This window comes from Hirundo rustica, chromosome 24 (genome assembly GCF_015227805.2).
Source record: "Hirundo rustica isolate bHirRus1 chromosome 24, bHirRus1.pri.v3, whole genome shotgun sequence".
Lineage (NCBI taxonomy): Eukaryota > Metazoa > Chordata > Aves > Passeriformes > Hirundinidae > Hirundo > Hirundo rustica.
In genome coordinates, this window is record NC_053473.1 from 3,212,451 (window position 1) to 3,224,266 (window position 11,816).

At 59.1% G+C, this 11,816-nt stretch overlaps 1 protein-coding gene across 1 annotated transcript; it reads left to right on the forward strand.

Annotated features, from left to right (window-relative positions):
• Positions 1-2,746: 2,746 nt before the first annotated feature.
• TULP1 (TUB like protein 1) lies at positions 2,747-9,949 on the forward strand. Its single transcript, XM_040085877.2, has 12 exons — positions 2,747-2,828; positions 2,985-3,134; positions 3,635-3,766; positions 4,003-4,107; positions 4,210-4,344; positions 4,528-4,619; positions 4,842-5,015; positions 5,368-5,480; positions 5,993-6,101; positions 6,266-6,364; positions 6,631-6,802; positions 7,600-9,949. The coding sequence occupies exons 4-12, from the start codon at positions 4,062-4,064 to the stop codon at positions 7,731-7,733; spliced, it is 1,074 nt and encodes a 357-aa protein (XP_039941811.1). The 5' UTR covers positions 2,747-2,828; positions 2,985-3,134; positions 3,635-3,766; positions 4,003-4,061; the 3' UTR covers positions 7,734-9,949.
• Positions 9,950-11,816: the final 1,867 nt, after the last annotated feature.

The window sequence follows — 11,816 nt, forward strand, 5'->3', positions numbered from 1 at the left end:
GGGACACTGGGGACACGGGGCTTGTCTGGCTTTGCAACCCAACAGCATCCGTGGGCGCCTGTGAGGAGGAATGTTAAGAGTTAAATGTTAAGTGGTGTAATAAGGAGGTGAGGCATGAGCAGGAGGTTATGAAACAATTCCAGAGGGACCTCGGGACACGGGACAGGGGTCAGAGCAGAGCGGGGCTCGGTACAGAAACCCTTAGAACAGCCCAGGGCCAGGGATGCTGCCCTCCCCTGCACGGGCTTTCACATGAAACAGCCCAAATCCTGCTCTGCCAAAGACATTTCTGGGTGAGGAACAAGCACACGCAGGGTGGATAACCCTGAACACGCTCAGAGAGCTCCTCTGCCCGCTGGGGTGAGCGGCTGTGCTGTGCCAGGGACCCCAACCAGCCAAGGGGAGGAACCTGTGCCCCCCAAAAAGGCGCTGGGCTCTGGAGGACCCCCAGCATTCCTGCAGAGCCCCCTTTTCCCGTGATTACTGCCCTGCCAGCTGCTCCCCGGGCTGACAGCCCCTGAAATCCTATTAACCGACTTTTCAGGAGAAACAAAGTTAATCACCTCCTCCAGCTGCTCTTCCTCCTTTCCCTTCTCCTCCTCCCACCACGGAGATTTGCGGGGGCCGATGCTGTGAGGCCACTCCGGCTCCTGTGGCTGGGCAGGGCAGGGCAGGGCAGGGCAGCGCGGAGCCGTGCCGAGCCGTGCCGGGAGCGATGCCGCTGCACACCGAGATCCTGCGCGAGGTCTGGGCTGCCGACAGGTCGGTGCCGGCGGGCAGGGTGGGGAATGCGGGGTGGGTGATGTGCTGGACATCCCCCCGAGGGTTCTCCCTCTCCTCCAGCGGATTTTTCCCCCCCCCATCCTGTTTTCGATTCAAGTGTAATTTAGTGAGCGGTTTCAGCACTGTTGGTTTTTGTCACGGTGGTTTTACTCTTTGGGGGTTGGTGGGATGATGCTCATCGATTTACGGGGAGGAAAGGTGTTTGTTGGAGGGGGATGCCCAAGTTAAGCTCCTCGCTGTCCCCGTCTCCGCCAAGGCAGAGCCGGTCCTGTGCTCCCTGTTAGGAAGGATGATGTCAGACCAGCTCGACCCAGTCGAGACAGGGGGAAATGCTACTGGAGCCAAATGAAAGATTGACCTTTCCCCCTTTCCCAAAAATCGGGGCAATCTCGTGCCCCCAGGGTCTGTGGAGGGCTGAAAGCTCTCACCCTTTTGGTTTCTGTGCCCCACAGCCCCAGTGAAGAGCCGGGGAGCCCCCAGCACAAGCCCAAACAGGTGAGAAAAAACCCTTCCCCTCCATCCCATGTGCCACAATCCCCTGCTGTGGGCTGTCCCCGAGGGCTGGGGACATCAGAGACCCTCAAACCCCAGAGGCCACACCAAGGCCGATTTGGGGCTGGTTGGGCTGCTCTGCTGGGGTGCTGCAGCCTGTGAGGGCATGAGATGTTTTGGCAGCCCCCTCCAGAGCAGGTGGGTAGAGAAAATTCCCCAGCCCTCCCTTCTTTGTGCATCCTTCTGAATCCCCCCTCCATCACTTTGAAGCGCCCCAGGAGGAGGGTTCCTAGTTATTAAATAACAATTTAATTAAGCCCCTCTGTTAAGCTGTAAACTGTGACTCACTTTCCCCAGGCCAAGACCCTGAAAGCCAGACCCCCTCCCCTGCATTTCAGAACATCCCCCAGGTCCCCCCAGCCTCGGAAGGGTCTCAGCAGCAATTTCATCCACCACACAATTTAATTTTCAATCAGCAGCTCCTCCTTGAAGGGCTTTGTTAAGTAAGGGAGTGGTTGCCCACCCCGCAGCTGCTTAAGGGATTAGGGGGTGCAAAGGAGCTTTTCCGTGTGAGCTCATGACACGGAAGAAAGCCGCCGGTTCCCAGCTTCACCATGGAGCCCCCAGCTCCCCCTCCCCAAATTCACAGTCCTGGGATCCCACTGGGATCCATCGGGATCCCACCTTTTGCAAAAGCCCTTCACGCCCCACCCTGGAGCACGCGGCAGAAGCAAAATCCCTGCAAGGGGGAAGATGCTCAGTGGAAGCCTCAGTGCACCTGGATTTGCTGAGATCACTTTCTGAGAGCCCTGAGATGACACCCACTCCCCAAATACCTCCTGTCCGGAGCCAAGTGCTGAGCCACATGCTCCGTATTTGGTAAATCGGGGTTATTTATAGCCCCAGCTCCCCGGGATTAGGTGTGCTGTGCCTAATCCTCCTGCTTCCCTGCTCCTGCTGACCTCCTTGCCATCCACTCCTGCGGGGGTGAGAGGAGATGGAGGTGAGAGGCCAGGCTGTCTGCCCATCCCTGTGTCCCCTGGCCCAGCTCGGGTACCCAGCGTGGCCAGCGGTGCCCAGAGTGGCTCCCTACAGATTTGTCCCTCTGTGCTGACACGGTGTGACAGCATCATCATCATCATCATCACCATCACACCCCTCATCTCCAGGGCTGGCCCAGGGCAGATGTTCTGTGTGTCTGCTAACGGACCTTTCTCTTTTCCTCCCTCTGCCTTCCTCGGGGGGCTGCCCGTGGTAAGTCACTCCCTGGCCGGTGTCCGTGTGTCCCGGGGGTGTCCCTTGCTCCCGGGCTGGGCTGGGGAAGCCCGGCTGTGCTTCTGCAAGGGCCCCGGTGCTGTATGAGCAGGGGTTGCCCGGCAAAGGGAAAAGGTGTTAAAGGCTGGCACCACCTCTGCAGCACCACCCGTGAGGGCAGAAGCTGAAGAAGAAGAGGCAGGAGCCTGGGCTGGAGCCCGAGGCCAAACCACGGCGGCTGCGGGTGAAGAAGCTGAATGAGGCAGGGGCTGCAGAGGAGCCTCCAACCCCGGCTCAGGGTGAGCACAGATCCACCCCAGCTCCCTTGGAAATGGGGGAAAATATGGGGGAAAATGGGGGAAAATAGGGGGAAATGGGGGAAAATGAGGGAAAATGGGGTGCCCCATCCTGCACCCGAGGTGCTCTGCATCGTGGGCATCTCTCGAAATGTGCAGGGGTGAAGAAGGTGAGGAAGAAAAAGGAGGAGAAGGGAGAGGAGGAGAACGACAAGGATCCCTCCTCCAAAGCCACCAAGGAGCCTCGGAAGAAGAAGGAGAGCCTGGCCCCCCGCTCCCAAGCGGCCAAGGGCTCCAAGAAGCCACAAGGTGCGGGGACAACACCCACCCCTCTGCGGGCCCTCGCTCGTGGCACCTCGTGTCCCCTGATCCGTGTCCCGATCCTCGGTGCCCCCGGCGCCTGCCGGGGCTCTGCTGGGGCTCTGCACATCCCCGGCAGAGCTTTTTGGCTAAAACCCAGCTACGGACCTGGGAGAAACCGGGATGTGGCAGCAGACCTGGTCGGGGACTTGGTGTCGAGGGGGAAGAGGGGGGTGACACTCCCTGGGAAGGTGGCCCTTGGGTCCCGGGACATTCCTCCGGAGCCGAAAGCGGCTCCGCGCGGCGAGGCTGAGGCCGCGAGAGAGCGCTGTGGGTGCGCCCGCGGTGCCCACGGAGCTGGACACGTCCCGAGCCCCGGCGGACCCTCGGCCAGCGCCCCGGGGTGACAGCATGAGCGCCCGCTCCGGCCCCTCCTCGCTCCGCCCTGGGGACCCCCGCTGCCAAAGGACAAAGATGTGTTGGCTGATGCCGCGGTCACCTCTGGGCAGAGCCGGCTGAGGATGAAGATGATGAGGAAGAGGAAGAAGAGGCGGAGAATAAAAACCCACCGAAAAAGCTGAAGAAGAAGGTTCCCAAAGAGCCCCTCGCAGGAAGCGGGGAGAAGAAGCTGAAGCCGAAGGGTGAGTGCCCAAGGGACGGGGATGGCTTAAGCCCAGCTCTGTTGCCACTGGCATCTGTCCTTGCACCCCGTCACTGTCCCGGGAGACTCGGGGGGCTGTGAGCCATCGCCCCTCCCCACACGATCTCCCCCCAGCTCAGCCCTTCCCTCTGCTCCGATCCTGTCACCTCCCTGTCCCCACCACTGCCCATCCCCGTCCCTCTGTCTGGCTGCTCATCAGCTCCTCTGTCCCAGCAGAAGACAAGAGCGACCCTGACAGCAAAGCCAAACCTGCCAAAAGCACCAAGAAGGAGCCGATGTCCGTGTTCCAGGTGAAGAAGGAGAAGAAAAGCAAGAAGAAAGGTATGGGATGAGCAGGAGGGGGTGGCAGCCAGCCCAGGTGGCATCACCCCGAGCCATCAGCCACCCAGTGTTGTGTGACCATGTCCCCCACGCCCCTCACAGCCGCCACCAGCAGTGACGAGGAGGACGATTCCGACTCCAGCACCAAACCCATTAGGTCAGAGAAGAAGAAAAACCCAGCGTCCCTCTTTCAGACTGGTGGGGACCCCCCAAAGGAGAAAAAATCCAAAAAGAAAGGTGAGAGCCTGGCGCTGGAGGGTGGTGGGTTCTGGCAGGGTTTCTGGGGGTGCAGTGAGCTTGGACATGGAGAGGAGGTTACAATCATTGGTGTTGGCACGGATCTATGCTGAGCTTGATTTTGGGGCTCAGTTGGAATCAGCATCTTCTCCCTTCTGTGCCCCCACCTGTTCCTGCTTGCAGTTCCTCCTAAAGGGGCTGACAGTGAGGAGGAGACCCCGGAGACCCTGCAGAAAAACTCCAACAGGAAGGGGAAAGCAAAGAAATCAAAAAAGGTACAGAAGACCCCTCCGAGCCACGGGGATCCCCTCGGGGTTGGGGAAGAGCAGCTCTGCCCCTCAGGGCGGGTCAGGAGGTTTGCAGCATGCCCCAGTGAGACCCACCCGAGTGTCCCCAAAGCCACCAGCTGCAGAGCCCAGGGGGGTTGGACAGCAAGGAGCAATTAGCTGGGGCAGGAGGAGGGGGATCTGGGGTCACCATCCCCTCTCACGCAGCAGCAGAAGGAGGAGAGGCCCCCATCCCCTGTCATCGAGGTGGACAACCTGGAGGAGTTCGTGCTGCAGCCGGCGCCGCAGGGAGTGACCGTCAAATGCCGGGTGACACGGGACAAGAGGGGCATGGACCGGGGGCTTTACCCCACCTATTATCTCCACCTGGACAACGACAAGAAGGTGATTTGGGGCGGCGGCACGGAGACCCCCGGGGCTCTGCTCATCCCTCAGGGTCTGGGGGGGATGCTCGCCCCATCCCCCTGTGCTGGTGCGTCCCGGCTGCTCCCCTCTCCTGCAATTCCTCCCGGGAAATCCCCTGTGGATGGCGCCTGGGGTGATGAGCTGACAGTGCCCAGAGAGCCGTGCTAAAGCTGGGCTGGCCTCAGCCCCTCCTGCCCCGTGATGCAGACAGTGTCTTGGGCATCATCTTCGTGACTTGCTCGAGGTCATGGCAGTGACTTGTTGGGGGACAGCGGTGGCGATGGCAGCGACAATGTCTCGTTCCCACACGGTCTCACTGCTCACTGCTCAGGTGTTCCTCCTTGCCGGGAGGAAGCGTAAGAAGAGCAAAACCTCCAACTACCTCATCTCCATCGACCCCACAGACCTGTCACGGGGTGGAGAGAACTTCATCGGGAAGCTGAGGTAGGAGCAGAGGTGGCACCCCAGTTTGGTGGCACCCCAGTTTGGTGGCACCCCAGTTTGGTGGGCACCCCATTTCTGCAGCGCCCTCTTCCCCACCCCGTGGCTTACAGGCCATCCCAAGCTATGGCTGAGGCAGGCAGGAGGCAAAACTCAGCATTTCCCACTGCCGTGTCTGACCTGAGGAGTGGTGGGGGGCTGAGAGGGGAAAACAAGCTTGGCCGGTTCCTCTCAGCAGACAGGTCACAGCTAGAAAAGGCGCCTGGCAAGTCCCAGCCCGCACTGCCAGTGGCCACACAGCAATGCTGGGGGTCCCCGTGGTGGCAGCGCCCCATCACACCCTGATTTAGGGATTCCTTGAACCCGAGAAAATCGCCGGAGGGTGGGAAGGTCAGCACGGGTGGGGTGCAGCACCAGCCGGGCCGAAAGCAAGGCTGTGCCTGGACAGGGTTCATGTAGGGGGTGGAGGGGCCGCAGTGGCACCAGGCACGGCCATCTCCCACCCTTGGCTGCAGATCCAACCTGATGGGCACGAGGTTCACCGTGTTCGACAACGGCGCCAACCCCGACAGGGCCAACGCCGACTGGTCCAACGTGCGGCAGGAGCTCTCGGCCGTGGTCTACGTAAGAGCAGCCGCACAGGGAGCCCCTTCCCGGCCCCCACCGCTCCCCTGGGGCCGGCAGAGATGTGGGGTGGGCTGGAGCCACCCCTGAGGCCTCGTTCAGCCCCCACGAGAGGCTGTAGCCAGCTGTGCTTGCTGGTTTTACAGGCTGGGTTTCTCTTGCAGGAGACCAATGTTTTAGGGTTCAAAGGCCCCCGGAAGATGACCGTCATCATCCCTGGGATGAACGCTGACTGTGAGAGGGTGCCCATCCGGCCCCGGAACGTAAGTCAGGGGCCAGACTGGGAGAAACTCCTTGGGAGCTGAGTTTGCTGGGCACCACCTTGGATTTTGGGGCATGGAGAGGCTTTCAGGTGAAATTCAAGGTATCCCAGGGAGGTGAGAGACATGGTGTCTGCTTTTTCTCCGTGAGAGATCTCATTTCCAGCTGGGTACTGCTGCAGAGCATCCCCCACGCAGGGCACAGGAGGTGGCAGGGCTCTGGAGGGGTCACCCCAACCCTGCCCCACTCCCTCTTTGCCCCTCCCCAGGATAACGACGGCCTCCTGATGCGATGGCAGAACAGGAACATGGACAACGTGATCGAGCTGCACAACAAAGCCCCGGTGTGGAACGACGAGACCCAGTCCTACGTCCTCAATTTCCACGGCCGGGTCACCCACGCCTCCGTCAAAAATTTCCAGATCGTGCACAGCAGTGACCGTGAGCTGGGACAGGGGATGGGCTGGGGGAGCGCTGACCCATGAGCTGGCCCCAGCACCCACTGTTATCGATGGGGTTTAGCTTTTTCACACTCTGGGCTCCTGCCTGCCTTTGCTGGAGCTGGGATGAAGCCAGACAGGCAGAAGCTGCCCTTCTCTGGCAGGGGCAGAGTGTGGGGCTCTTGTCGGCAGATTTAGGGCAAGGACGGATCCTGTGGGGTGCTGAGCCCCCATCACGCTACAGCCACCCGCTCAGCACAGAGCATCGTCCCCAGCACACACCCCACACTGCTGGCAGGCTCACCCTGGGGTGCGCTGTGCCTCGGGGACAGTCCCTCGGGGGTGGCAGCAGCTCTGGCTGGATGTGGCTGCTCGTCACCTGTCCGGCGCAGTCAGAAGCCCTTGGCCTCCGGGGTGTTGGGTTACGGGACAGAAAAAGCCTCTTGAGGGCCCCTGGTTATTTTTACAGATTTCCTGTCACCCGCCCTCCAGCAGCAGCGATCCCACGGTCCGGGGGGGGAGCTGGGGTGGGGTGAGTGGGGTCCCTGTCCCTTGGGGGGTTGTGGCACCCAGAGAGGGGGGTCCTGGAGGGACCAGCGGGCGCCACGATCCATGCAATGGGAAAATGCTGCTTTTTGGTGATCCGTGCCGCAGTACCACGCAGCCGGCGCAGGGATCACAGGCCGAGTTTGGGGGGGGGGGGCGCGTGGGCAGCTTGTTCCGGACGCTGCCGGGTGGGCTTGCAGGGGGAAGCCAGGAGCGCAAGTGACACCGCGGTGGCTCGTCCTCTCTCCGCAGCCGACTACATCGTGATGCAGTTCGGGCGCGTGGCGGACGACGCCTTCACCATGGACTACAACTACCCGCTGTGCGCCGTGCAGGCCTTCGCCATCGCCCTCTCCAGCTTCGACGGGAAGCTGGCCTGCGAGTAGCACCTGCACCGGGACCACCAGGACCACCGGGACCACCAGAACTGCCTGCCCAGAGGGTGCTCCTGCATCCCTGTCCTGTTCTACTCCCTGCGTTTCCACCTTCTTGCAGTCGTGGCGGTTCCTGGGGTGGTTCGAGGCCCCTGGTGCCCGCTGAGTGCCGTGGGATGCTCACCCAGCTGCAGGCACCCTCAGGGTGCAGGGAAATTCGGGGTGATGGCAGAGCCAGGCTGGAGGTGTATCCATACTCAGCAGATGAGGCTGACTGCGATCCCTGTCTCATCCCTTTGGACTCAGATCCTGGAAACTCATCCCCCCCCCACCAGTTTTTTGTTTTGGTTTGGGGTTTTTTGGGGTTTTTTGTTTGGTTGGTAGGTTTTGTTATGGTTTGTATCTTTATGCTCAGTCTCCCAGTGAGAAGGGGGTAGGGTGGTCTCCTCACTCGGTGTTTCCTCATCCCTGCCCACACGCAGGTGGGCTCTGCCGAAGCTCCCAGCTAAACACCCCCATCCCAGCTCCTTGCCCACCAGGCACAAACCCCCTCATTTGCCCCATTTTGCCCTGCTGTGAGCGGATGGCTGGTGCCCACGGTGTGTTTGTACCCACTGGGTCTCACCTCACTGCCCAGAACACGCCGGGGATTTGGGTCCCTGGCACCCGCAGCGCCCGGGCACGTGCCGAGGGGTGACAGTGCCAGCAGAGGAGGGCTGGCAGGCACGTGAGGCACAGCTTGCATTGCTGGCAGGTGGCCCAGCTGGGTCAACGCTGCCAGGAGAGACCTGGAAGAGAAAAGTCAGGGTGCACCAGGAAGCAGTGGAGTGACTCATGAGGTGTGGTGCGGTGCTGAGTCACGCTCAGCACCCAGACGGGCCCTGCTGAGCTCCCCGCGCCCTCCGCTCTCGCTGTCCCTTTACTCCGTGACGCCCCTCCGGACCTCACTGCCCCAGGTGTCCCCACAGCCGCCTCACTGGTGCTCTGTGCCCATGAGGGGTGGTGGACAGAAGGTGCCATCCCGTCTCGCGCTGGTGAGGAGCTGCAGGGAGTCGTTGGGAAGGGGAGATGCTGAAGAGAGGCGGCTCACTGGGAGCAGGACAGCTCACGCCCACAGTTTCAGCAGTTATGTGGGGAGGATTTGGCTGCACAACCAGTCCCAAATCGGATTGATTCATTGGTGAGAAAAACGGGGGACATGCCAAGGAGCCCAGAAACACCATCCTCAACTCTCTGGTGCTGTTTCTGTCACCTGCTCGGCTCACACACTGACTCCAGAACCATGTGGGATTCCCTTCCCAGGACACAAAGGGATTGTTCCTCCATCCTGGGGGTGGTATGAGCCCCCCAAGTTAATGCAGCTGAAGGCAGCTGCAGCAGAAAGGCAGAGGAGCAGATGGATGAGATGGATGTGATTGTGCAAGAGGGATGCTCATCCTCTCTGGACAGAGTCACATCACTGTGACCTGGCCTGTCTGCGTGGAGCTGAGGACAGATGACAGTGACAGGGGGACCACGAGCTGCTGCTGGACCACCGGTGAACATCTGCCCCAGTGGCTTTGCAGATGGGAGCGGAGATTTTTCCCCAGCTGTATCAATCTGGGCTCCATGGCTCGTGGGCAGATGCTCGTGGTGGGGCAGGCAGAGGTGGACAGCTTGGGGACAAGCCAGCCCACGTGGGACATCATCTGTTACCCACGCAGCGAGCTCAGGGAACATCTTGTGAGCTAAAGGGAGAACCAGCCACAGCAGTTTGGGGCCAGCGTCCCCAGCGGGGTATGGCCAGCAAATGTGGGGAAAGCAAGAGCTTTCTGCCCAAATCCAGCCTCAAACCCAACATCTGTTTGAAATCGGGACGAGCTCAGCTAACGGTTGAGCTAATGCTTGTCCCCGTTTCCTCCAACGCAAGGAGAAAAGCAGCAGCAGGGTGAGAGAGAGGGGTTTGGGCTCCCCAGGTTCTGTCTGCCCTTATCCCAGCTGCTCCCCAGGTTGATTCTCCCTCCCCTCACCCAAAACGTTTCCATTTTCCATCTGCCCATTTTTGCCTGCAAACCCTTCAGGTTTGCCGTCCTGTCGCCCATGGCAGAGCCAAACCCCTGCCAGGGGTGTCCCATGCAGCGTCACCCAACCTCAGAGCAGCCACCGCATCAGCCGCCCACCCCAAATCCCTTTTCACAAACCCTCTAACGCAAACCAACTGTGGCAGAAGAAACAAACGAAAACAATTTAATAGGGCGATGGATATTCGGGCCCTTTGTTTGCGCTGGCTGTTAACACCAGAGGAGATGAGGGATGGAAGCAGTTGAAATGTGTATCTGCTTTGGCCGGGGGAAAATGTGACGGATGCGCCGGCAGACCAATGGCTGGGGATGCTGGGGTGTGCGTGGGTGTGAAAGGAATGCTCGCTGCGAGAAAAGATTAAAAAAAAAAAAGAGAAAAAAAAGAAAAAAAAAAAAAAAAAAGAGAGAGAGTCTTATCAATGGTGTTTGAGTCCAAAGTGTGTGTGTTCCTCGGAGAAAGGGTTTCCTCAGTCCCCGGGGGTGATGTTTTCCCTGCAGTGTGAGGCGTTGAGGTTTCTGAAGCTTTGTTTTAGGGGTGCTGGCATTGGGCTGCAGGCACGGATTGAACCCCACAAAGTGCTCGTGCAGGGGCACAAGCGTGACCAGAGGCGAGTGTCGTCAGCTCCCCAAGGGAACCTCCTGGGAAATGCGTTTTAGTTTTGCAGAGATGCTTATAAGGCAAAGAGGAGGAAAAAAATAAGACCCCACCTTGCTGCTGAGCAGCACAGCCCAGCCAGGCCCAGTGCCACTGCTCCCTCCGTGGTTCATCGCCATCCCATGCTGATGAGTGGAAAGATGCTGGTCCAGGGCTGAGCAGGAAGGTGGACGTGGGGGCTCTTCTCCAACTCTGGCTTCTCCCTCTTCTGCAGACCCCTGGGGTTTGGGGGGCCCCGTGCACCCAGCTGTGAGCCCTGCTCTCTCGGGGGGAGCTGACAGATATTTCCGCGGGTTCCAGAAGGCAATGCCCCACTGGGAAGGCAGCCTGAGGAGGGAAGGGCTGGTACATCCAGGGGGCTGTGGGAGGGGAGACCAGCGCTGGGAATTCCTTGTCCAGCAGTGGAAGGGCCGGAGCTGTTTGATTCCCAGCGAGCTGCCACGGCCCCAGCCCTGGGGGATCTCTCTGCAGCGGTGATACTTTAATTAATTAAAGAAGTGACTGTAACAAGGTGTTCTTCTCTTCCCTCCCCTTCCCCTTGTATTTATTCGGGTAACATTTTTCAGGGGGAAAGGCAGGCTCATCGCTGGTTAGCTCAGCTGTAGCTTTGCAGGATGGGCTCCTTCCCGATGCAGCGAGCGACAGGCAGCAACGGGAAAGCCAATATTTTTCAACTGCTTTTTAAAAGGAGTCATTTTTTAATTAGTGAATCCATTCTGGAGAAGTGTTGGAGTTTTACAATGTTGTAGCTGTTCTTGGTGTCTTGCCTAGACTTGGATGTTCTGGCCATAAGAAAATATTATTTATGGCGTTGCAGCTTGCAGCTCTTTTATATTATAATTTGAGAAAGGAAGTTGCTGTTTCCACCAGTGGACAAAAAAAAAAAAAAAAAAAGGCAGAAACAAGGACTACGGGCTTCTGAAGGAGGAAAATAAATAAAAATTAAGAGGCAGAATGGCAACAAACCACTGAGCCAGCCTTGAATCTTTGCTCTCCAGAACAAGCTCATCCCAGCATCGCTATCAGTTGTGTTGGATGCTGTATCCAGACCCTTGCCCAAATGGCGAGGCCGGAGCAGCAGTGACCCCATCAGCACTCCCCTGCTCGGTGTTACACGTGTCCCTAAACATTTGTGGATCAGGCTTTTTACTCATGGGCTAATGCACACTTGTTTGCTCATGCCTTACTCAGCCTAAACTCCTATTGAACTCAATTAAGGCTGTCATCTCCAGGAGCGCTCAATGTCATTTTTGCCCAAGTAAGGGATGAGTAACGAGGCTCTGAACAGCCCTTGGAGAATAGCAGCCATTTTGTTGCAGTTTTTGGTCCAGATTTCTTACAAGTTAGCAGCAGGCCAAGGGTGGAAGAATGTGATATGGC

Coding starts and splice junctions, on each gene's coding strand:
- TULP1 (XM_040085877.2), top strand. CDS start 4,062: ATGTCCGTGTTCCAGGTGAAGAAGGAGAAGAAAAGCAAGAAGAAAG. Junction 4,620..4,841: donor AAGCAAAGAAATCAAAAAAG/GTACAGAAGACC, acceptor CTCACGCAGCAG/CAGAAGGAGGAGAGGCCCCC. Junction 5,016..5,367: donor ACCTGGACAACGACAAGAAG/GTGATTTGGGGC, acceptor CTCACTGCTCAG/GTGTTCCTCCTTGCCGGGAG.